General features: G+C 43.1%; 1 protein-coding gene across 1 annotated transcript; it reads right to left on the bottom strand.

Annotated features, from left to right (window-relative positions):
• Positions 1 to 5,393: 5,393 nt before the first annotated feature.
• EMP1 (epithelial membrane protein 1) lies at positions 5,394 to 25,862 on the bottom strand. Its single transcript, XM_055336773.1, has 5 exons — positions 25,700 to 25,862; positions 11,174 to 11,287; positions 8,829 to 8,925; positions 8,577 to 8,717; positions 5,394 to 7,817 (listed from the first exon to the last, which is right to left on the bottom strand). Exons 2-5 carry the CDS (start codon positions 11,249 to 11,251, stop codon positions 7,651 to 7,653), a joined length of 483 nt encoding a protein of 160 aa, XP_055192748.1. The 5' UTR covers positions 11,252 to 11,287; positions 25,700 to 25,862; the 3' UTR covers positions 5,394 to 7,650.
• Between the last annotated feature and the right edge of the window lie 852 nt (positions 25,863 to 26,714).

Genomic DNA, 26,714 nt, shown 5'->3' with positions numbered 1-26,714 from the left:
GATTCATTACAAGATAAGTGGTGATTAATTATATGAGTTTTAATTAAGTCATCGTGCAGAATACAGAGATAAATGACTAGAGGGTCAAGAAAAGAAGGAGCAGGAGGAGGAGAGGAAGAAGATACAGATTAAGAGTATTTACTGTGCTATGAAATCTAAAGATACTGTAGGTGAGCAGCAAATGGTGAGAGTAGAAGTAGCTTGGCTTGAATGGGGCCATGAAAGAATGAGTAAGAGGTGAAATGATAGGCCACTGCCCTTAGAGACCAGGTGAGGGGGCCTTCACTAGGCCTGTGCCTTCAAGGCTCAGCTCTGACTCTCCTCCAACCACACCTGTCCATTGACTAAAAGTTCTTGGGCTTGGGGCCAAAGAGCAGACCTACTGTAGCCCACACTGTCCTTCAAGATTCTATTCTGATTATCTAGGACCCCAAATTCCCTGCCAAGGTCCCCATGCTCACTTTTAGGCCTCCTTCCCCTGGATCTAGTCCAGTTTATTCAGAGGTCAAAACATGTCACAGGTGTGCACACTCCCAGAGTGAAATGGCTGAGGAGCAATCATTTGCAGGATGGGGAAGGAATGAGGACTAGTCATAGGTATGTGGGCTGGGGTTCTCATATTTATGCACTGTTGGTCTCTCATGATAAGGGATGGAGCCAGAAGTGAACAGCCAGGAAAGCAAGCTATGAGCTGGAGGCCTAGGACCAACTCTACCCTACAAAACCATGCCCTAGCCCAGAACTCCAAGGACTCTGAGAATACTAAATTTGATCCTGACTTTCTGCATATGCTTATCAAGGTGGAACAATAGGACACATTTATTTAGCAGTTCTCTAACTTGATATATAACTTTTAAATATTTAGACATGTAGTGCACAGCCCTCCATTTGTACTCTTGCCTAAGACCCCATAAATGCCAAGTTGGGGTCCAGTAGAGACATAGACAATAAGCCACACTTCCGATGAGCATGCCTGTGAGGAGACAGTGAGACATAAATTATTAGGATAGAAAAAAGTTGTTTTGTTTTGTTTTACTTATGATGGGATAAACTCACATTTATTTAACCCACAAAAGAAAATTTCCAGTAAAGAGAGAAGTTGGAGATACAGGGAGAAAGGAAGCATCTATAAAGCATTCCCAAGGAAATAAAAGAGTATGAAATTCACAAAATGGTGGTGATGGGCATTCACCACAGAAAGAAGGAGGAGAGAATTCCTTCCTTCAAGTCAGGAAGAGCAACTCTTGGAATGGGTATGTTCAGGGAAAGGTCATGGGAATGGGTAGCTGAAATGAACTTAAGTTGAACCTTTAAGAGTTGTCTGCATTTACATTTTATCTGTCCTTCCAGACAAGTATTAAATACAATGAGAAGTAAAGAATGTAAAATACTCCGAAGAAAGAAATTAGCAGTCAGTGCAAGTATGCCATATTGAAGTGAATGAGTTGGTAATTTGGCTTATGGAAAGAAATCTGGATTTAAATATTACTGCCAGAAAGATTTTAACTTTTTAAAAACAAGATGACTAAATGTCAGATTAATTAGTATAATCTAGTTACCTCATAAATCCAGTACTATAATTCTCAAACTTGATTTTGCAATGTCTAGTTACCTCAAGAGCAATTGCAAATTTGTACCCAAATACTCAAAACAGGTTGGATCTTGATTCACCTTAAAACTTATAAATATCTTCCCTATGTCAGCATTTTGTAAGAGGGAGGAGAAGTTGTTAAATCAAACTAAAATAGTAAGATTTCATAATGCCCAAAGGCATGTTGACTACTATACTAAGGAGTTAGAATCATTCCAAAGGTCTGGATAGACTGGATTGAAGCCATTGATATGATAACACAAGTGTGAAAATTAAGATTGATTTTGAGCCATGAGACCAAGACAGTGGAGCAAGCCGTTCCAGCTAAACACCCAATTTTAAAAACTATATGCTGTGTATGTTTATAGCCAGACAGAGTCATACTAAACTCCATGTTCTCCTACTCTCAGTGGCAAACTCTGAACATGGCTAGGGTAAAGGGAACAGGCTGCCTTGTCTTCTGAATATGGACCCATATCTATTCTCCATTCCACTCTCCATCAGATATACTCCTGGGTTTAGAAGGATAACAGAGGATTCTAGGTTTCTGAATATAAACTAACTCAGTCCCATTGAAAATAATAATAGTTCAAAAATTATTAAACTTATTTCCAGCCTAGGTTTCAAAAGTCTTTTAGCTTGTATCATAAGCAAACTAATTCTGAATTGTCTCTATGGAAAAATATGCTCTGAGTTTAACCAACAACCGACTTAGGAAAACAGCTTTTGGAACCTGACCCATTCCTATATTGGGAAGGACTTAACAGTTTGTTCTTGTTTCCCCACCCCCCACTGCTTGTTCAGTTTATCTCTTAATATAATAAAGTCCCTCATTTGTCATATGAAGACAGTCATTCTTGATTTGAGACTCACTCTATAGCCCTTGTTGATCATCATAAGTTAACCAGAAGATTATGAACCTCCCATAAACATTGGCCATCCTACATGGGAATTCTGGTCCTCCCAGCCCTGGACTGGCTCCCTGGCAGTGATAGAGAAGCATCCATCAACAGCCATCCAGAGAAGTTGGAGAGAGTAGGTGGAGACTAGAGGCCACTGGAATGTTTCCCACCTGCAGTTATTCAGATGGAAGACAATGAGAGCCTAGACCAAAAGAATGGCCTTTGGGGCAGGGAGATTTGGGTAGATAAGAGATGCAGTAGAGGTAAAATCCATAAGGGTTGTCAGCTAATTGCTCATGGGGTGGGATAAGAGGGAAGAGGAAGAGATGAAGACCTGAAAATCTTCCATCCTCACCTAAGTGGCAGTGTTTCCATCTCCTCTGTGCTCCCAGAGGATCTCCTTCCATTTTCTTTAGGTATGAGTCTCACCCCCAGGCTAGACTGTAAATGAGATGAAGACAGAAAACATTCTGCTTGATTTTTCATTCCCTGGCCTCTAGGTACAGCACCTAGCACCCAGTGGTTTATCAATACAAGTGGTTTTTTTTTTAAGATTTTATTCATTTATTCATGAGAGACAAAGATAAAGAGAGAGAGGCAGAGACACAGGCAGAGAGAGAAGCAGGCTCCATGTAGGGAGCCTGAAGTAGGACTCGATCCCAGGACTCCAGGATCATACCCTCGGCGAAAGGCAGGGGCTAAATCACTGAGCCACCCAGGGATCCCCTATCAATACAAGTTTTAATGTTCGCCCTCCTGCCCCATGAGGAGGCCCCACATGTTTCTCTTTCAGAAACAGGACTAGGTGAACTCCCAAACACTCCTTTCCTTGGACTCCACAAGATCAGCGTACATCCTTCCCTACCTGCTCTATATTCAAGAACTGCATGCGCTCTTGGACTGCAAATACCTCTATAAAATGAATCAATCCTCTTCAGAATCTACTCCAAAATTTCCAATAAGCTTTTCTCTTTTCATCCTGCTTCCCACACCACTCTACCTCATTCCTCTCTATTCCCCAAAATCTAGCCTTCTTTTAAGCTCAGGTATATTTTTTTTGCTAGGGAATTTTATCTGTATTTTGGTATATCCTGACTATATCTTGGTAAACATAGGAGAGAGCTTCTCTTTTTGTTTAAGTATGGAGTCCTGCACAATATCCTCTTAGTTTTCATATGCCTTCCTTCAGGGCTCTACTGAATTATTCTTGTGTGCTTTAAAGCCAGTAGGGTTTTGCATTGGGACTGTAATGGCTGAGTCCAATACAGAATGTTGTAGCTTCCTATTAACCATTTGGCACCTCATGTTTATCACTTATATAAACAAGTTGTCATTTGCCTGCATATCTCATTCTTACATAGTAATGGAGAGCTCTGTAGCTCATCTTCCCTATATTCATGATTTTGAGCCAGTTTCACTTAAGAATATTTTCTTAACCACCTTAATTCAATTTGACCCTATCTAAGACATTGAATCTAACAAATATTTATTAAGCTGCTCTATAAAAGGGACTATGACAACTTCCTGTCTTTTTATAGGATATCCAAGATCATCTTTGAGTCAAGTATTACCTGTAAACATAAAGATTTCCACTATTTAAGCTTCCTTTAAATTATTTCTGCAAATGTTTGGTAAGCTGGTGCCTTATTCTTAATTAGAATGTTTCCTCCACGATGATTAATTTTATGTGTCATGTTGGCTGGGCCATGGTGCCCAGACAAGTGGCCAAACATTCTGCTGGATGTTTCTGTAAGGGTGTTTTGGATGAGATTAACATTTAAATCAGTGGACTTTGAGTAAAGCAGATTGCCCTCTATAATGTGTGTGGGTTCAATCAGTTGAATAGAACAAAAGACTGACCACCCCTTCCCTCCAAACAAGGGAGAATTCCGTCAGTAGATAGTCTTTGGACCTCTAACCTGGGTCTCCAGCCCGCCAGCCCTATCCTACCTGCAGATTTTGAACCTGCTTGTCTCCATAACCATGTGAGCCAATTTTTAAAAATAAAATTCCTTCTATGTATAATTTATACATCCTATTGGTCCTATTTCTGCAGAGAATCCTGGAGTAAGACACTGCCATTCACCATTTAGATCTTCGAGATGGAAGATTTCATCTTGGCAGAAGAGAAACTTTGAGTAGTTTTGAGAGCTTATTGGAGATTCTAATTAAAGATCTATAGAAGGAAAGGAAGAAAGGATGCTCTGGAGGTCTGATCCATGACTCGGCAAATGACAAGGGGAAATGAATCCCAGGGAGAACTAAGGGAGAGAAGTAGCCTCTTATGATAGTATCCCAGAAGAGGGCTAAGAAATTACATAGGTCTCTGAGAGGGTATCAATAATCAATGCAATTTGATTAACTGACTTTATGTTAGAGTTTTATTTTCAGGTTCCATTGTGTATTTTTTGTGTAATTACTCTGTGCAGTTATATTGTCCGAAACCACAGGGGACTGACAAAGCACCAAATCCACATTAAAACCATTTGTATGATCTTGGTGTTTACACGATGCTAGGGTACACAGTATCCACTCTGCTTCTCCACTGTTAATTCCAGTCCTTATTGCTCGCAGAAAGTAGTAAAGCTTTCCTTTGCTCATTGCCCCATACAGATATGCCCAATTTATGCAATGAATGGGTTTCCGCAAAGCTAATGTGATGTATACCTTTGTGAATTGCTTTGTATTTTGAAGACACATTAGAGGTGTTGGCTATTTCAAAGAAATTTTACAAGTATCTCATTTCTTAATGTCATAAGTCATTCTGATTCAAGACCATAACATCTTCCTGGTGTATTAGCTTATGAAGTTCTATTTTTTGCTTTAGAGGTTTAATTAAAGTAAGCTAAAACTATACCTAATAACATTCATTCGCTTGAAAGAGTTATTGTAGAAATGCCTAATGTATTACCAGAAAGTAGTTTAATGTCTCAAATAAATGCCAAGTTGTTCAACAACACTGATTTGACAACTTCATTAGGTATAAATGTCATTATTATCCCTACTATCCTGCATTTTGTAGGAAGAAAACATTCACACAGGGAAGGGAATCAGAATCTATTTTTATATCCCTAGAGTTATAAACATTTGTATCAAAATATTTACAATTATAGTATATGAAATATCAATCTATTAAAGAAAAAGCCAAATACAGTACTAGAACAACCCACCAATGTAATGCAAATTACATGAGACATAAATGTCACAGAAATAAAGTAAAAGACAAGGGAATACATGGTTCATTCCAGTCATAGCTTGACTTTTCAACACAATCTGAGTATCTCTTTTGGGTATATCTGATATGTAAGTATACTTCTGAACATAAAACAGCCTTCTATAATCATGTGATAATTAAATCATAATTAAAAAGTTCATCATCCTACAGTTTTTGCTTGCCATCTCTCTACCCCCAGCCCAGGTAATCTGGTGGCCTACCCTCAATATTCCCTTAACCAGAATGAACATAGAGCAATATACTTAGTCATAGTCCTGTTACATAAATACCAGAAATCATGGCATAACAACTCCCCAAAAAGGAAAGGTATGCAAGAAATGGGATAAGGAGAGCTAGGAGGAAAGTAGGCAAGATGTCTCGGATTCTCCCTGGGGTAGATCTTCTCAGGTAATAAAGGAAATGTCTTCCCAAACCAACCCCTTTAGACAGAATCTGAGATGGCTTGAAATAGCTGCTCCAGGCCAGAGCAATGCCTGCTCAACCAGGAATAGCATACTGCTACTAAATCCTATATAGAAATGCTCCTATGGAAACAGACAGCCCAATTACCAACTGACTGGACACCATAAGAGTTTTTGCTTTTTACTTTTTCTCTTAAAGAAGATATCTGCCCATCACCTATATCTTTATTTATCTTGTGGGAAATTTCTGATTCTCCTGGGAATGCAGGCACTCTGTTCTAATCATGACAGGAATCTAGTACGCTTAATACTTGACAATTATATAGCACCTTTCACCAAAGGATCAATTTGGTTTTGGTTTGTGTGTGTTTTCTTATGCTTCCAAAATTGCCCTGCCTCACCTGTGAAATGGGATAGGCAGGGCCCCTGAAAGGCAACAGCTCTAGCCCATGTCAAAGTGAGAACTGCCACTGAGCCTAGGAGTCCTAATCCCCAATGTGGATAATTAACAAAAATGTACTCAAGAGTTATCATTAGAGGGAGAGTAATAAATCATCTTACAAGGAACAATGTCCATTCTCTCTCCCAGTATGTTCTTAAAAGAAACACTGACTACATGGACAGGGAGTCCTAAAAACATAACCCTATTGTAGCACTGTCACAAGATTGACCCTTGGTCCTGTAATTTGTGTGGTGCTTTCAACAATGAATTGGTCACTAGTGGCTTTACCAAAATGCCAGAAGAGTTGCTTTAGTTTTAAGCAAGAGGCCTAGCAAAGTCCATAGCAAGAGGTCTCCGTGAGGGACAGCTGTGTGAGGTCTGGTCTGGGTTCTGACCATCCCCCAGGCCCTCCACTGTGAAAAGTTCTTTCTTGGCTTCACTAACCCACTAATTTGGCTTTAGGACTATATCTCTTTCTCCCATTTCGTCACAAATACCACTGAGTTCCACAGAGTTAAATATCTGTTCTAAAGAGGGATAATGGCTCACTAGTCAAAGCCCTTGTATAGGTCCTTCAGACTGGAATGTCATGTTTTGCTTTGGGTCAGAAAGGCGGGATGGCTTCCAGGCAGGCTTAGCATATTCAACACAAAAACAATATCTGCTCTTGCTGGAACTTGTACCGCTATTTTAACTTGATGCAATGGGTCTGAGGACCGCAATGCAAGACCCAGAAATCAGCCTTAGGAGTGGAGTCAGTGGTGTGGCAGCTGATGGGGCCCCAGGCAGTGTGTGTAACTGAGAACAGCTGGAGGCCAAGTCTGGTGGCTGGAGAGAGGCTCTCCCGCTGCATCAAGGGAGCAGCAGAGTACTAGCCAACTACTTTCTCCCAAGGGCAGGGGCTCAACAGTAGAGAACCTCCTCAAGAATGGTTTGAATTTCAGCCTCTCCCACCCTACTTCCCCTCCCCGCCCCCCCTCCCCACTCTTGGATTTTCCTGCATAGTATCTTCCACTTCCCGCCCAGATCCAATGGCTTCTTTCTCCCCACCCCCCAGATCCCTGTGAATTTGTTCAGCCTTATTTCTTTCTCAGGACTAGATAGAGAACGCCAATGATGAAGCTAAAGCAGAAGCAGATCCAGGTCAGGATGAAGGAGTAGCCGTGGTGACTGCTCTGGTACTGAGTTCCATAGCCATTGGCATAATGATGAGTATAGATGGATACCCCGACCATAATGCACAGCCCTGCAAGAGGAAAAAAAAAATCATTTGGTTTGTTTGGTTTTTTTTTTTTTTACATTAAAACCAAGAAAACAAATTGTATAACTTTTAAAAGATCCTGTTTTCCTCACTAGCAAAATGGGAAATTTCACTGGGAAAATAAAATCTGGCCATTGAGCCCCAAACCATAGTCTTGTTGATATGCCTTGAACCAACCTCAATAGTTTTATTGATAAACTAGAGGTGTTTGGGCTCTCACATCTGCACTGGTTTGTGTAGCTAAAAGTGTAGAGTAAAAAACACAGACCCTCCTGTCCCTCAACCAGCTTTTCCTTCTGGACCCCAGCATATGTAGGCAGGCCGCCCAGAATGCAAAAGAACACAGCCTTTCACCAAATGGCGTGTGTTTGGGAAGAATGGCAGAAGAATGAGAACAGCACTGCTGGCAAGCCCTGTCGCAGTGGCTTTGTCTCTCTCAGGACTCCCATCTTCCTGCCCTCAAGTGTCTTGTATACAACCACTAGCAACGGATGTGGCCCAGCCACTTGGTAGCTACCAGGGAGCCCTAGGTTTAAACATGGCCATCTGTTTAAAGCAGGTGACAGTACTTATTCCAAACACTGGCAGGGGGTCTCAAAAAGAGAACAATCAGAGGAGAAAATTGTCCAAAGCAGCTTCACTGAGCCATGTGGTCATCTGTCCAAATGGCCAGAAACGCCCATGGTAAGACCTACATAAAAGCTTTTCCTGCCTACACCAGAGCCTGCCCCTTAGGATACTCACAGCACACCAGCATGGTGGCCCCGGATAGGAAGAAGCGGTTTCCTTTCTCCATGGTGAAGAGCTGGAACACAAAGACCACGAGGGAGATGACAGAGAAGATGATGGAGAGGATCATGAAGGCCTGCACTGCCTTGAGGGCGTCTGGGGATACAGGATGAGAACAGCGTTATTAGACGGATCCGTCCCCGGCAGGCTGCCTGCTTCCCCAATCACACGAATTGTCGGTACTGAATATGGTCCTTCCATACATACCTTCACCGGCATAGGACAGGACATCATCACAGCCACTATTGGTGCAGTTTTTCCAAAGACCTACTGATGCTTTTGGAGAATCTGAAACCACCCAAACCTGCAATCAAAAGGAAACAAGCAGTTGTTCAAAAGCTGACCCTCTGCTTCTGAAGAAAAAGAAATGGCATTATCAGATTGGTGTCAGGATCAAATCTTAAGCAATACCCCGTAGTGAGCCACAAATACGGCTGAGCCCCCCATCTCTTGGCAGAAATGAGATCCGGCTAACACTGGTCACGTAAGTCCCAAGAGAAAAGATGCAGGATTGTGTGGCCAAAGAAAAATCACTTAGCTGGGATCCCTGGGTGGCTCAGCGGTTTAGCACCTGCCTTTGGCCCAGGGTTTGATCCTGGAGACCTGGGATTGAGTCCCACATCATGCTCCCTGCATGGAGCCTGCTTCTTCCTCTGCCTGTGTCTCTGGCTCTCTCTCTCTCTCTCTCTCTCATAAATAAATAAAATCATTTAAAAAAATCACTTAGCATCTCTGGGTTTCACATCCTTTGTTACTTAGGGAAAAAAATGAAATAATTCAATCATAGTGGCTTAAAATTCTGAGTTCTAAGAAAAAGAAACACTAGATGAGGTGATTAGTTTTAAGTATACACAATCATACACTCTATGAAGACCATTTCAGGGGCACCTGGGTTCCTCAGTAGTTGCAGTAGTTGAATGCCTGCCTTTGGCTCAGGTCATGATCCTGGGGTCCTGGGATCTAGTCCTGCATTGGGCTCCCCAGAGGGAACCTGCTTCTCCCTCTGCCTATGTCTCTGCCTCTCTGTGTGTGTGTCTCTAATGAGTAAATAAATAAAATATTAAAAGAAAAAAAAAGACCATTTCATGTAAGGGACTATGGGTGTTATTAAAAAAATGCTCATCTGGAGGCAAATAGGAAGCAAATGGACCACTAAGAAAATAGCAGTGAGTTTGGGTGTCAAGAAGCCACTTCCATCTAAACAGAGGGAGGTGGGGGCCCCTGAAAGTAGAAGAGTAATTGAGATGTAATTCCCAAGGCTCACTGTGGTGCCACTGTCCCTTCCCACCCAGCCCAAGAAAATCAATTATTCTCCTGGGAAACACACACCTGCCTTGTCCACACAGAGCACCTGTTAGAATGAGCATCGCTGGAAAGACAGGGCCAAGGATGTGTGATCACCTGCTCTCAATTCAGTAAACAACTGTATGCCAAGCCCTATATAGGGGCTGAAAATTCAGTATTCAGCACTCTTGCATCCACCAGGACAGTCTGAAGTCATTTCTCAGGCTTGCTATCCTGAAAGACTTGGGGGCTGGTGCACAGAAAGGCTAACCTGAGGTCCGGAGGAGGCCTCATGGGCGAAGATTCTTAAATTAGCCTTGCTCGTGACCCACATCCACCAACGTTAGCAAAACTCTCCTATCTGAACTTCAAAACCCATCAGTCCTTTAGTTGTAACATGGACCTGAACACATCCTAGAGCCACCGTTTCCCCGTCTAGTGATTGTTGGCCTTGATTTTTGCCTGCAAGGAGCTGTCTTGTTTCTTTGAGAAAAGCACAACAAAGGCAAATTTGATGCTATAAACTACCACTAGAGGTCAGAGTAGCCCAAGGTTCAGAGAGAAAAAGCTACTCCTACCTTCATATTGTTATTTCTTTTCTTTCTTTCTTTCTTTCTTTCTTTCTTTCTTTCTTTCTTTCTTCTTCTTTCTTTCTTTCTTTCTCTTTCCTTTTTGAACTCAAGCTAATTCCTTGGAACCAGGTTAATCTTTCAAAATTCCACCTTCATATGCTACTCGCTGCTCAGAATTTGAATGGGTCAGTGTGGCAACCAAAGCTTCTCATCATCTCTCTCCCATCTATCCTTCTAATCAAGGTTCCCAGAAGAAAAGGAAGTTCTGCTCCGGCCACATAGGTGTCCCCATTCTGCCCTGAACAAAGCCTCTCCCTTTCCCCAGGGGACCTTGGCCAGCACTCCTGCCCGGAATGCATCCCTGTGCTCCTTCCAGGATTCATCTTCTGCTAAGAGACCCCTCCCATCTGCCCATCCTCCAAGCTCTACCTCCCGAGAAGGTTCTGCGGGAGACTGAAGAAGCCTCATTGCCTTCTGCAGCCTCTCAACGCCTACAGCCCTGGCAAGGTCACTCGCCAAAGACATTGGCTTTTATCCTCCTGCTATTTGTTTGAAGTGCAAGTGTGTGTTTATTTTTTTCCACAACTAAACTGTATATTCATGAGGGGTAGGGATTGTGTAGCACTTGGTAGCACTTTGTGTAAATATTCAAATAACTTCTGCGTGAACGAATGAACAAAAGAACATGTTACTCACATTGGCAATGGTGGAGACAAATAACATGATGACAGTGGCGATGTGGACCACAAAGATACCAGCCAGTAGTACCAACATCTTGGCTTTTTGATGCCTCAAAGAGCAATGAGAGTTCTGAAAAGAAGAGAAGATAAAGGAGGCAAAAAAAGGTTACTGTCAGGTTCAATCAAACAATTCAGCTTTCCCACACATGTGGACTGTCCACTAAAATCAGGAGTTGCAATAAAAACCATGTCACAATTTCATTATAAATTCCTGAAAACATCTTGTTAACCTAGTTTCCTAAATGCCTATTCATCTATTTATATATATCTAAATATAAACATAATTCTGCTTCTCAAGTATTTATATACTCATCTCTCTAATACAGCCTGTTTGGGGAAAAATTCTTTAAAAACACATGTAATCACCGTTACTGTTTTATTTTGTTTGTGTTTTAAAAACCAAAATAAGACTTGATTTTTAGAAGGCCTTTTCACAGCTGTAATTTCCAGGTTTCTGTGCGACAATGTCATATAAATCCCCATTTTCCACTAGGGAAGTGTCCGTGGCTCTATCAAACTGCACATCCAGCGATATTAATAGATGTGGATGCCTTCTGCAGAATAGCAGCTATTACTCAGTGCCCATAGACTGAATAGGCTACTAATTTGATCCCAGGTGCTATAAAAAATGTGAGAGCCACAACTTCTGTTATTTATAATGCTGTTTGGTATTCAGTAATTATAACAACCTAATTATGGCATAATGGTCTGATTACCTACTGCTTAAACATTTCAGATCTGTATTACTGCACCTGAGCCTTTTGGCTGGATGTGCCTCATGGTGGAGACTCTGCTATTGGTCTAGGGCAAAATGCTGTATTTTCTTTGATGCAATATGTCAGTTCCAGGGCTTTAGAAGTATGCAGCCTGAAACACCACTATATGGGCCTTCTATTTGTGCATGACACTTACACAAACTCCAATCCTTCAGGACTCCGTGGAGAAGATAGGCAAATGCATAAATCACACGGTGGGAGGATTGGGAACTAATACAGATTAAGAGTGGGCATAGATAAACCAAACTGTTCGGCCATAATCTCAGCAGAGGAGAAGAAGGGAGCCCACTGATCATAAAGAAAGTATGAAGGATGCACATGGGAGTGCCTATTCCGACTTATGTCAACAGCAGAGGGAGTGCTTCTTCATGCCCAAGATAGTTACAGTTACGGTGCAATGCAGTCTCAAGGGACTTCAAAAGGAAAAAGCTGGAGGTTATTCACACCGGGGTGGATGTGTAGATGTCCCCACCTAGGGAGGAGATGGCTGGACACATCCTGCAATTGTCCCGCTTCTCCCTCTCACTCCACCTAATTTAATTGAAGCTTTGAGCATGTTTGAGCCACTTTCCTACTGTCCCGGGTATCTAGTGGCAAGCACTAATGCTATCATCCCAACATTTCAAGTGCCTTTATCTCCTCTCACTTTCTTCATCAGGTACTCAAAATTAAGAATGCTCTTTCAAAAAAAAAAATCTAGAATGTCCTAACGTACACGAAGGGGTCCTGCTCTTTACAGGCCAAGAATTAGAGTCAGACTTTGGCTTCCACCGTCTATCCCAACCTGTACCAACAGGCCCTGCCTTCCTTTCCAGTCCCAGTATTTCCCTCCAACCCAGGCTACTTTGTAGGAATTTGTCCAATTTCACTGTGAATGACAAAAACCATGAAGTTTATCCTGCCACCTCAGGGGAGAGCTTGGAGCTTTCATGCCTGCTATTAATAATCTCCCTGCGCATTCAAATATTCAAATTCATTTTTGTTTTCTGCAGATTCGCGCGTACCTCCACAATTTTCTGCTTGACTTTAATGTACAGTGAAAAGAGGTTTTGAATTAAACAGTTTCAGTTAGAATCATCTAGTCATTTTCTTCCATTTTCAGTATCCTCCTATATAAAGTAGGGGCTGCAATGCTGATCATACAGGGAAATACAAGGGTTATGGATCATGTTCATGAAACTATCACAGTGTCTGCCACATGGCAGGTACTAATGGGGCTGCTTTGCTAGTAACTTGTGGTTACTAGTATTACCATTATTAGTCTGTGAAACTGAGAGTAGCTGTTGTCAACATAACAAGTCAGTTAGTCACCAGGCTACCCCTTGTTAAATACAAGTAATAGGATACCTGCTACATGCTTCACCAGGCAGTATGTATAAACCATTTTGGTCCTCTTAGAAGTTGCCATTATGTCTAACCCCTGCCCCATGAGTGGGGACACCACTAAGAATACACCCTCGAGAATCAGAAGGAGAAATCTCACTCTTCTCAGTCCTATCCTGACACCCCCAAAATTCACAACATCACTGGATCCTGATCTTGCCCTTCATGGGGAAAGAAAGAGCTGACTCTAGGGAATTAGAAATATTACATAACAATTTATATGTTTGATCTTCCTTGGTCTTATAAATGTCTTTTTTATTCCTTTGGTTTCTAACTGACAAACATCCTCCTCCTAATAGAGGGAAGTGATGGAGAGGCCAAGAACAGAATACAATACACCAAGTGAGTCCTCTTAAATGAGGGAAAAGAAATGCTGAGTTTTCTGCCTTACATGCTGTTGGGAATTCAGCAGCACTTTCTGTCTCCTTGGTTTGCTATGTAATCCTCTGATTGCTTTCATTCCTGCTCACCCTTTCTATTGGGATGACTTGATTGTTATTGCATTCCACACACCCTTTTCTTACTGCAGCTCCCTTGAGCCCATCCACTGCACCCCCAGGCTCTGCATCTCACTCCTGATCTAGAGGGTAATGGCCTTACAAAGGAGAGGTTTGATAGTTGCCCTGCTGTGGAGTGTCCCCTGTTACCCAGGGCCTGGCACTTCCCCATGTGTGTTGCATGTGCTCTGCTGCTTTGTCCTGGCCACTTTATCCTTCAAGCCAGTTGTCTGAGGAGGCTCTCTTCGCCTGACATGAGAACTGTTTGATCCCTGGGCTGAATGTGGCACATTTTAATTAAGTGTGCTCTGGTCTGCTTATGAAATGAGACCGTTGCCACCGCTCAAGAACCAAGGCTGAATCTCACTCCTGATCTAAACCGAAGCCCCACCTGATCATTATTCCCCTGCCTGCTGCCGGCTGGAGGAGTGGGTGGGAGAATCAAGCAAAGAAGTAACTCTCTTTCATCTTAGGTTCCTGTGATTGTGTCACATCTATCTACCAAGGAAAGGAGAAAATGTCTTGGATTAGCTGGAGCTCTTAATACAGAACACATAATTCCCTCTGCTTTTGGCTGCTGCATCCAGCCAGAAGTAGGGGCTATTTAGCTGGAGCTAGTGCATAATGTATGTAGCTTCTCCATCTTTTCACTGCCCCCAATTTGTCAGATTTTATTAGTATCATCCATTGTCAGCTTAGAGGTGCTTCCATTGTTTTTAGTGACCCTCCCCAACACCTTCGGAAACAGAATGAACAGTCTTCTTAAATTTCTGACCTAGATTATTATTCCTAGTTAGCCAGACCCTATGCTAAAGAGTTCCCAGCAGATTGAAACTCTCAGCGAGAGGTGGGGTACAAGGGCAAGTTTTTGAGATCTTTATAGATAACCATGAGAACTACCTAATAGGTGAATGTCTAGAGAGTCTAGAGATCTATTGAATAGCAGAACATAATAGGGATAAAAGAAGGCCTCAGGCTCTTGAAACTTCCACCCACCCACTACTTGCAGCATAACTTACAGGGAGACTCATTCCCTACCCTGGTCTGTATCTTGCATCATACAAAAGCACTGAAAAGAGACCATTTCTGCACATTCATATCATTGGAAGTATTGGCTGCTACAACTTTCTTTCTTGGCAATTTGTTTCACTAAAACAGTAATTAGCTCCTTCCTCACACCTCTCTAAAATGCTTTGGATGGCACTCTCCAGTGGAAAGCATACCCTTAGTCACAGCTGGGCAACTCAAACCAGGAAGTACAAAATAACAGTATTGCAATCCTGAATACTTTGGTGCAATGCCTGCCCCTCAGAGCATTTGGTGCATTGAGCAGTCCCAGTTTGTCAGTTGGTTATTGGGAACTCCCATAACGTCATTTATGGTACTTCAGCTCTCAGACTCCAGCCCACAGAGCTAGTCCATTCACAGGGTTCTTGAAGAATAGGACATCCACTGATTATTCTATGTGAGGTGCCAGGAACACATTTCTCCACCCATCACTGTAAGCAGAATAGGACTTCTTGGGAGAGGAGTGCTCAGGGCTATCATTGGACTGGGTGAGAAACAGAAAAGTATAGGAGGCATGAATGTTGACTCTAGAGAGAAATGGAGTATTAAGAGAAAAGGAAGTTAGAGACTTAGAGCCACACCTCAGCTCTCTGATATCCCTTTTCTGTTGTTCTTTCTTCCAAATGCACAGGCCAGCCAGTTCCCTTTCCACCACCACCATTTTTTATTCCTGCTCATATTTCTCCTTTTTTTTCTTGAATTGCCCAGCCCACAGAGGACAAGCAGTCTCTTTATGCTCCTAGTCCCAATGCAAACCTCAAAATCGCTGACCATTCTAGATTTGGATTCAGTTCTTTGCCCAAAGAAAATCATTATAGTTAGTGGAAATGACCTTGAGAATTACAATTGCTGGTGATTGGAGGTGTAAATGACTAAATAATATGGGGGGGAATAATTGTCATCTCCACTTGTCTCAATTCACTTAAAACTTAAAACCTTCCTACTCCCCTAAAATATGAAAGAATCAAAGAAACGTAGTTCTGAGACTGCCTTGCACTTCCTCTTTGCCTTTTTTTTTTATGGTACTCTGACCATGAGAAATCAATCAGGACCCTGTGAACACCTTTCCTTTTCTGGTGAGTACCGAATACTGCACAGACCTTGAGAATAATGGACTTCTAAAGACACAGTAGGGGAGTTTAGATGTTCGTAATTTAGCTCCATAGTTGTTAAGCTAGGATCAGATAACTTCTTCCTGCCACAGAATATGTGTGTTTACTGAACAGCCACTACCAGAGTCTGGGGGATACATATCTTTAAGAGTGGTTTAGGTCACAATAATTGGGAACAATACAACAGAATAAAACAATCAAAAACCCACTTCTCCAGCAAAGGATGTAGTGGAAATCCTGGGCTTGAATCGCTGAAGAAGTAGCCTGAACCTGAGGGTAAAACATAATAAACATAATAGAAAATGGAGGTGGAGGGTGGGAAGGGCAGGGGTTGTGTGAGCAGAGGGGGAGTCTCACAGAGCTCAAATGTTCATGATTCATTTGAGAGTGGGTAAGATTCTCCCAAAGGCACAGTGGAAGCATCCTCTACCAGATGGTGCAAGAGAGCCTTCTGAGAGCATGTGAATCTGCTGGCTAGATAGAAGACAGTTTAGTCATTTTCCTGACCGCCTTGGATAACCCGATCTTCTCTGATGAGAAGAGAGCAGTAATAGTCAGCTGCCAAATTCCCCGTCTCTCCTTCCGCTCAACCCAATTTTATTGCCCAAAGCACAGTCAGGTCATGAGTTCTTCCTTTATTATTTATCCCTCATCTATTCCTTAAGTCCTGCTCACATTGTCCTTGCCCAATTCAGATCCTAACCTAGCCCAAGCATCAGCCTCTCGCAGGATCCTCCTTCTGAGCTCCTCCTTCTCTGACATATCTTCCACGCCACTGCATTATCTGAACTTGTCACTCCTCTGCTCAAAATCCTCCAAACATTTCACCACCCCCTCCACCGGTCACTAGGCAAGAGGCTCTAAACACCTTACTCTAGCCCTGGGAATGCTGATAATGTGGTTTCCAAAGTTTCCAAAGACAGCCCTGCTGTCAAGTGTCCTTCCTCCAGGAGCTATCAAATTTTTTTCAAGGAAACTCAAATCCTGCCTCCTCTAGGAAGCCTTCCCAGATACATAGGTCAGAAGTAGTCATTTTCCCCACTATCCTATTACTAAAACCACTAGTGGCAGCCTGCCTGGTAACAGAATTACTTATGGAAATATTTGGCTTACCAACCCCTAAGATTCTAAGTTTCTGAAGAGAGAGTCTTATCTATGACAGGTACCAAGTAAACATCCACTCGGTGAGCAAATAAATGTTATTAAGAAGGCAATTTTTTCTTACAAACATGAACTTTAGTCCTTAAAATTTTTAGAAATTACTTATACATTACTATTGTTATTTATACATTAATTTAGAATTACTACTAGAAATTATATATTACCACTTACATTATTTCTGTAGAAATTATTTATACATTACTACTATTGCATCTTATTAAATGCAAACTATGTGTTACATATTCCTATATAAATGCCTTTGTAAACATATGAATATTTCCTGAGTAACTTTGACATTTTAATATGCAAGGGTGTATATATATATATATATACACACAATTGTATATATTGTGTGTATATATATGTATATATAGTATATATATATATTGCCTTTTATTTAAGAGGAAATAAGTAGATGCAAAGAAAATACCTTAAATTTCTAAAAACTAATCTGTCAGCAGATTTAACTTTTCTATCTCTTTAAGTTATAGAATCATTGGACTGAGAACAGGGGCCTTAAAATTCCTTCCCAATATATGAATCTCAACTACAAACCTACACCACAGAACTATCTAAGTTATGCTTAAACTCCTCCAATAACAGGGCGCTCACTACTTGCTAAGACCCTCCCACCAGAAAGTCCTTCTGACAATGAATCAGAATTTGCTCTTGGCAAATAATACTCTTGATCTTAGTTCTGCCCTTAATCTAAAGCTGCCTCTTCACACCTTTCCTAGAATGGTCACCTTCTCAGCCGAACTTTCAGGTTACCAGAGAGTTACCCAAAGGACATCACCTTAGATCCCCAAATCTCAATCACATCATAACACGGTCTTGATTTTATTCAACCGTTAGATTTTATTCAACTCTCTCTTCTCATTGATTTATATTTTCTCGATTACGAAATCTCCATCTCTTTCTGGAAAACTGTAAATTTTGAAAAAAGTTGTCTCACACCATCTGACCAAAGACATGGTGCTTCCTTCAAGGCACGAGAAAAGATGAGAGACAAAGCTGCCCCTGATCACATGCGCTCCATGAGTCAGCCCCTATCTCTGTGCCATCTCCCTAGCGTGACACCCAGCAGCTGCCACTTCTCCTTAAGGACACCATGTAGAGTGGCAGCACCAATGCCTTTCTATGGTCTCAACCTCAGTATCATTCTGCTTTGGTCAGTTTGTTTTTCATGTGTCTGTGTCCCATCGAGGATCATTTGGGTTGGCAAAGTGGATGTCCATTAAACACAAAAGCAGAAAAGGAAACACTCTCTTTTGGGAGCAGTCAGAGAGGATGTATCTGGAAGAGGAAAAGGCTGGGATTAAAAGCAGGTTGAGTGGATGAGACCTTGGATGAGCTTTTCTGGCCATTGTTATTGTTATTTTTTGTCGGGCATACTTTCCATTCTAAATATTGTTTTTACGTAGGGGTAGGAGAAGGGGATGTTAATTTCTCCGTGGGAAACAGGGGGAGAGAAAGGATCCCAAAGGACCATTTCCTCCTGCCTCTGGATATCTGATGTTTGGTGTGGAAGGAAAGAATTTCAGGTTGTACCTCACCATATCCACGTCATCCTGGGGCCTGATGTTTTTACGTACAGGGCAGTTTTTATGAGCAGGAGAAATATCAGGCATCAAGCCACAAAAGTAACTACATTGTTCCAGGGAAAACAACTATTTTTTCATGGTCTTGGGAGAAGGGAGTTCCATCTCCCAAATGTGGTCTATCAATAATAAATGGAGGTATTATAGAAGGAGTAGTGTGTATCTGCTACTGGTATAAACTGGCACAGACTCTCGCATAGTTAGGGATGAAGAACCAGGGGATGGGGAGTGTGGGAACAAGTTTGCTATTAAAAAAAGAAAAAGGGAAGGAAGGAAGGAAGGAAGGAAGGAAGGAAGGAAGGAAGGAAGGAAGGAAGAGAAGCACCTATTAGAAAATCAAAATCTCAAAAAAATTCTGCCTCTGAGTTACTGCTGACTCTGGGGAAATCTCATACCTCTGGCTGGTGGCTCCTACGGAGATAAGAGTACATAGTAGTAAAGAGCATGGGTGCCAGGTTCAAATCCTGCACCACCATTTTTTTTAATTTCAGTGTTGTTGAGGTATAATTTACATATTAAAATTGTAAGATATTTAAAGTATACATTGAGGGGATTTGTTGACTCCAACACTTCTTAACTGCCATCTATAGACCTCAGAGGGCTAGTGTGAGGATTTGTGACTGATGAGCAAAGGCTATATGGTTGTTGCTTTTTCTTTGATTTCCTTTAAAATGAGAGGCTCCAGGCCAGCAAAATGGGCTTTTAGCTTCTCTGGCAGAATCTGAGGTCCAACACTTATGCTAAAGGCAAATAAGTGGAATGAACCTTGTTTTTGCAAATGCTCCCAAGGAGAATAACCGTTCTCTCTCTCTCTCTCTCTCTCGCTCTCTCTCTCTCTCTCTCGCTCTCTCTCTCTCATTTCCCCCTTGTCCTCCTTCCTGTCCAAGGAGGGGGTGGATCTGGCAACATCTGCGAAGGCTCAGGCCAGACCTGGGCCTCATGCCTCTGCCAGCCCACGCCCCCAGACCGCAGCTGGCCAGGCCACTGGGTGGTGTCCCCTGAGGGTGAGGACAGAAGCTGCAGTTGTCCTCTGCTTCTGACACCAGAGGAGTGTTCTGGCCACCAGGATGTCTTCAAGGGAGAGATTGCCAAGACAAAAACCAGGGTTTGGGAGTAAAATCAAGGTGTGTCCCAGGCCTGGCGGCGCTTGGGTGGGTCGACAGTAGGTGGCGACAACATGCTTCACCCAGCAAAGCCGCGGCCGGGCAGCCTGTGGAGCTGGGCGGGAGGCAGCCTGCCACCAGAGGCTCTGGGTGGGTGGCAGGGGCTCCTGCTCTTCTTTAGGGCACTTGGTTATTTAGGGATTTAGAGGCATCGAGGTTATTTAGTCTGATCCCTGAACAAAGGAGGAAATGGACCTTCCCTGGAGCTGAACCAGAATCAGAACCCAAGCCTACCATCTCCCATCTTCCACGCCGGGGCCTCTTCCACTCCAGCATTATTTTCCCTCCCGGATTGGCCTCAGGATTCTGCAGACATTCTAGAACCTCTACCAGAGCTACCCTTCACTCTCTTTCTCCCACCAGCTCCTAGTCAATCAGAGGGTCAACACAGCCCCTCAAAAAGATGCCAAGGGCAGCTGCTTCTTTCTGTCATACGGCTGAGGAGGCCCGCCAGCAGAGCCAGCTTGCCTGGCCACCAAAAAGTCCAAACCAGATCCCCACAGTGCAAGTTCTGAGATGTGCTTCCAGCATTCTGTCCTGGCCCCGCCCCAGCACCAGGGTCCCTTCCCCACCAAAGCCATATCCCACAGAGGGAAGATGGAACGCAATCGCCAGCCCAACTCACTGTTTCAGGGTAGCAAACCTCTCTCCAGTTCCCCATCATCAGCCCCCTAGGGAAGGACCTTTGATTATTTGAAAGAAGTCAAAGGATCAAGGACTTCATTTTGCTCCTAGCTCTGATCTGACTCTTCTGAAAGGAGGGAAAGCATCAAGGGAGATCACTGCTCTGTTGGCATAAATATCCAATGGAAATTCATATGACACAGAGCATGTATTGACCAATATTTTTTCCTTGGGCAACAAAGATTCTTCAAAGGGGACGAGGAAAAGAATATTTGGCACTACGGACTGTTCTGAAACACTGGGTGGTGGGGGGGGGCGGTCCCCAGACAAGAAGGGAAGGAAATAAGTGGAAATAAGTTGGTTAAGCTTCCTCTTCTTGATCTCAGCTCAGGGCTTGATCTCAGGATGGTGAGTTCAAGCCCCATGTTAGGTTCTACACTGGGCGTGGAGTCTACTTAAAAAACGGGGGCAGGAGGAATAAGAGTGGAATCCTCCTCATACTTCTCCTTTGCTCTTTGGCTTTCTCCCTGTCTTTCACTTTCCACTTCACTCTTTCTCCCTCTCCTAAGGCTTTCCAGGGGCACCTCTTCTCTCCCTCCACATCCAGGCCTAAGGAAACCCAAGCATTTGCACTTAATCCCTCTCTCCTCCCCTCCTATTCGTTCTCATCCACACCTTTACTGCCACACCCTCCTGCTGCAGGGTCTCCCTCTCAGAGAAGAGGGTGGAGCTCCTTTCCCAGGACCAGCTCAGTTTCTCTCTGAACCTGGTTTGGTCATCGGTGAATCTCTTGTTGTTGTCGGTATCTTAACAGGCTTATATAAAGTGCCTCTTCTCATCAGAGCTGGCACCCTGGATGTTTTATTAACCAAACCTCTTCCTTGTCTTCCAAGAGCTGGGTGAAATGCTCATTGCTATCTGATGATAAGGCCTAAGGAATCTCAGAGTGGATGAGCAGAGGAGATTGCCTGGGCCCTCAATCCTCTGGAAAATGCCCTGCAATGCAACAGGATGCCTCATTTAACTTTTCTACCAATTCCTACGGATTAAACTATTAGCGTGAGCCGAGGGATTTCTCAAAACGCAATGATAAAATCCTAGAACACTAGAATCTCAAAGTCATGAGGGGCCTTGGAGACCATCCAGTTCAGTGCCTTCAATCAAGAAGACAAGGGATTTGCCCATGCTCCTAAGCAGAGTCAGGACAAGACCACAAACTTGCCTTGTGCCCTTTCCATCTCCCTATTCAGCCATCGTGCGTCTGCCCTGAGATTCTTGCCTCCACTTTCAACCTATGCCTATGTTCTCAATTTTAACAACCCCACTGGAAGAGAGAATTCATGAAACAGACTCAGGAAATACAAAAGCTGCCACATCCACATAAAACCCAGCACCAAGAGCAAAGGAGTCCATTTTAGTTCTAGGAAAATGCCTATAACCAGAAAAGGGAAGAAAACGCTGACCCAAATATTTTTAAAAAGGAAGAGAGAGAAACAGTGATCTCCACAAAGGTTTGTACTTTTATCTTTATGCTTATGTCAGTGGATGCCCCAGTTAAATTAAAAGAAATTATTTTACCCATTCAGGACACTGGGGACTGAAGTATTACAAACAGAGGTCTCCAGACATATGTGTTTGGGGACTGGGGAATTGTGAATTCAAGTAAACTTCTAATCGGAATCATATTTGGGTTCCTTTGATTACTGACCAGAAGTCCAGGATCATCTAAGCAAAACTAGGAAGAGTACTGGAAAAGCGAAACTTATGATCAGAAAATTTCAGATCCACACTAGCTAAAGATTATGAGCTCTTCTCAAGGACTGACCCATTTTGCAGGCCAGCAATCAGTCTGGGGTTACAATGGTTTGTCGGCTTGTTCCTATAGTTATCATGACAGGGGCCCCATGGTAAAATGGTAGAAATGTGAAGGTGTGAGCTACAGGAACTATAAACCAAGTTATAGGATCACCCCAACAGGGCCAAGTTAGAAGCCTGTGTCTCTGGTATTGGACTGATTTAACCATGACCTCGTGGGTAGCAAACTGGGTGTGTCCCTCTGAGTATGCACATCCAAGAGTCCCAAATGTCTCCAAGCTTTTGTGTTAGGCAGCCATGTACATACATGTGGTAAGTGAAAGACAAAGCCATATTCATGTGTGTAGAAAATGAAATACCTCAGAATCAAATCATGTGTGTATGGCTGACACATGTATAGTTTCAAAGCTTGAAAAACACTTCCTGCTATTTCTAAGTCTTAGGTAATAGTAATAAAATTAATAATAATAATACTGACCCATCACGTTTTACCATTAAATATTGTTAAGTGTTTAGAGGATAAAGGGCACTGGGTAGAGAAACTACAAATACAGAATAGATCATTTCTGCACGCCCAGGACCGCAGAAGTATGAACAAAATATAGAAGTTACAGAGATGCCACTTGTGCTGAATTTAAGAAATTCTAATAATTAGAACTATCTAGCAATGTGGTGCTAGGGCAGGGGTGGGGGAGCACAGAGGCACACTCTGAGGTAGGGAGCTCCCCTATTCTGGATATTTTAAGGGAATGTAAAGTGGCCATCTGTACAAGGAGGGGTAAAAAATAGGATTTCTGCATGTGGTAGGAGAATGAATAAATCGTTCTTCAAACTGAGAATCCCTCCCGAACTGAGAATTTGATGCTCGAAATTCAAGATAGAACATAACTAAACTTGCCTTGTGTCCTTCCTGTGGCCATTTTTCAGATATACTCCCCACCAGGCTCTGAGGAGTCTATAGAAAAACATTTTGCTTCATCTGTAAGCCTTCTAGGTCTCTAACTGCTCTCTCTCCACTGATCCCAGTGCATCTGGCATCAACTGAGGCCTCAAGAGCCCCCAGACCCAGCCAAGAGGTTCTGCATTCCAGGGTCTTTATAGAGCCTACTCAAGGCCCCTTGGAGTCTAGAACGCTCTTTCTCCCCCCAGGACCTGGATGGGCCTAAGCTGGTCTCAGGAGGGAAGCAGGAAGAGTTGAGAAAGTCACAGTAAGTCTTTCTGGTCAGTGGAAGGGATGCTTTTCCTTTCCTCAGAGATGTGCCCTGTACTCCTGGGAGGCAGCCAGCATCTGTTTGGGATGTGGTCTGCTCCGGGTTGGCCCCTGATGGCCCTCTGCCAACTCCCAGGACAGTGTAGTGCCCTCAAACAATGTGAAATCTGGGGGGTCCTCTGACCAGGACGCCAGACCGGATGTCCTGCAGCCCTCCAGACAGCACTCCACCCCCGCCCCATTCTTCTGAGTCTGTGGTGGAATTCAATCCGCCTCTGAGGGTGGGAGGCAGCAGGGGGAAAACAGAACCCTCACATTTCAGTGTTTTCAAAGACTTACAGTTGAAATCCAGAAAACCTCCTGCAGCTAAGGAGCTCTCTCACTCTTTCTCTGAGGCAGCAAGGAAAGCAGGAATTCAAATTGCCCTCAGACTCCAGGAAATAACATACAGCGTATTTCCTCACTTAGGGAGCTACAGTGTAACATGAAATGTTGCACAAAAAAAAAAAAGCGATTCAGGATGGTCTATATCCCCAGATTTGTCAGTATTTTCTGCCTGCCGACTGGTTCAATATTGCTTATAGTTTTAACTTGCACAGAACTACAAGAAGGTCTGTACTAGATTCATAGAATACCACTACTATCAACTTAATAATGGCTTCCCTTCATCCACATCCATGTAATCTGGAAATAATAAACATTTTAAGCAAATGTGGGAGTTCCCTGCCTCCTGAAAAGTTTCCCTTGCACTTAGTTAATCATCCCCTCGAGGGCAGTTTTACGAGGCGCCTTGTCTGTACAATGTACACAGGCTGATTACATTTAAATCTTCTCTTCTAACGAACGGCATTTCTAAGGGAAAAGCCTAATTTTGTCAGACAAGCTGAATCCTGTCATTCCCCTCGTCTTGTTTATGTAGGGAAAAATAAAGCCAGTATCTATGTTGAAATGGGCCACACCTCAACCAAAATGCTAATGTAAAACAAAAGCAAATAGAAATCATTCTTTTTCCTTTCTCTCCAGATTCACTTTATGATTAGCCCGAATGTTTGCATTTGCACAACCACATGTTGGAAAAGTGAGAAGATGAATAGTCCAAAACAATCACTGCCTTCCATGCAGAAAAATTCCGCATCCACCTAAAAAATTATCTTATTGTTTCTAATATGTCATCCTTTCACTCAGCACTAAAATTCAGCTGTTTCTGGAGGTGGAAGCACAAAGCCATTCAATATTTTATTTTATTTTATTTTTTTATTTTTTATGGGAGCAGATGAAGTTCCCCCACCCCACCCTCTCTTCCAAATCCAGTTTCCCTCCTGCCTCTCCACATCCTCTATCTGGCAAGGAAGGAGAGAGAAGGAGCTCTGGAATCCACATCAGGCTGATTTGCACCAAATGAAACTCTCCCGCATTTTATTTGAAACACTAGTTGATACTCACTTCCCCACCTCTCTGTTTTCTTTAAACAAACCAACCCCCTCCTTCCATCCTAAGGGGAGGAAAAAAAAAACATCTAAATTTAAGCAGAAGTGCATGAACAAGCTGAAAGAGTAGTAAAAAACTGTAAAAAAACAACAGCAAAAGTAAACTGAAAAGCATATATCTCTCCACCACCATCCAAAAAAGACCAGCAAACAACCAACAAGAGAAACAACTCCAGTCCTGAAGCAATCTGAATCAAAACGGACAACCTGGAACACATCTGGCAAGTCAGGATGCCCTTTCAAAGGTATGTAGTGTTTCCTCCATAAAGACTATCATAACCTGGTGGGTTCCAAAGTCCCTGCTCCCGAGCAGAACCCGGTCACTGCAAAGCATAACCACAGCCCAGTCCTGCTGAATTGCACGAGTCTCCCAACCCCCGTCAAAAGGCATTTGTCTGAACCTCATAGAAAAAGTCTGGGTATCCACTTTTAGCCAGAAGTTTCAAGAGTCCAATTCAGAGAATCGTAGAAAAAATAGCAAAAGAAAAAAAGAAAAAGCAAAGCTTAGATGACTAGGTCAGAAGGACAGCGGAGAAGGAAAGGTAACTTTGCTGAGCTTCCCCGCAGCTTTGAAAGCTTTCCTACCTGAGGATCCAAGGGACTGATGTGCCCTGAGTGGCTGGAGCTGGTGGCTGCCTGGTCCGCTCTTCTGGAGGTATGTGACCGCAGTGAGGGGAGGGACGTACCTCCCGAGGTTATAAGTTTCCAGCTCTGGTGTGCTGGGGTGTGTGATGGGTGGTTTCTTTTCACTCTGTTTTAAAGGAGTTTCTATGAATCAGTCTGACTTAAAAAAAAAAAAAAAAAAAAAGATTTGTTGGTAAAGCTACGCCCTGCTAGGTTGGCAGTTGGTCAAGAGAGGCTGGGAGTGAGCCATCAATTCAAAGAGCCTGTTTAGGCTCTCTCTGACTCACACACATAGACCACAGTGGAAAAAGGAGTGACACTGCTTCAAATGAGTAATAGGAGTCACACAAATAGATCTGTTTACCGAAGCCCATTCCTCCTCACCAAAAAGGAGACTTGGTTACCATGGGCATAGGCAAAACAGAAGTTATCTGTCCAAATGTTCACTTGGGGAGGGGGAGAGAGAGAGAGGGACAGGGCCCTGCCCATTGAAATCCTAGCTAATCATCAAAGGAAATCCTCATTCCTCCTCTCCCATCCAATGCATCGGTGGCTGTCCACTGTCAGGAATGATCAGATTTACTTCTGATTTTCTTCCCCACCTAATCCTGGTGCCCTGTCCTATGGGCAGTTGTAAGACAAGGCCTGGGAACCAGTCCAGAAGAGGACAAGCCGAGATCCTTCATAGCCCTGCCTCTGAATGATGGAGCTTCGGTAAAACAGCACGCTGGTCTTTAATTATACTCTGTGAGTGAATGCCCATGTGGACTCCTCACATCCTGGAGCAAGTGCTCTCGTTGAGAACTTTGCCCTCTGATCTCCTTATAATAATCATCTGGACCTTGCTCCATACTTGGGCTCCACCCGGAGGGGCCCTGGGAGTCACCTAATCCTACAGCCGAGGCATTTCCAGGAGACAAGAGCTCAGATGCCTGAGTTCAAGCCCCGCTCTCCACTCACTAGCTGTGTGGCTGCG

This window comes from Nyctereutes procyonoides, unplaced genomic scaffold (assembly GCF_905146905.1).
Source record: "Nyctereutes procyonoides isolate TBG_1078 unplaced genomic scaffold, NYPRO_anot_genome, whole genome shotgun sequence".
Lineage (NCBI taxonomy): Eukaryota > Metazoa > Chordata > Mammalia > Carnivora > Canidae > Nyctereutes > Nyctereutes procyonoides.
This window is presented reverse-complemented; position numbering and strand designations above follow the sequence as displayed.

Coding starts and splice junctions, on each gene's coding strand:
- EMP1 (XM_055336773.1), bottom strand. CDS start 11,251: ATGTTGGTACTACTGGCTGGTATCTTTGTGGTCCACATCGCCACTGTC. Junction 8,926..11,173: donor TTGTCTCCACCATTGCCAAT/GTGAGTAACATG, acceptor TTTTGATTGCAG/GTTTGGGTGGTTTCAGATTC. Junction 8,718..8,828: donor CCTGTCCTATGCCGGTGAAG/GTATGTATGGAA, acceptor CTGTATCCCCAG/ACGCCCTCAAGGCAGTGCAG.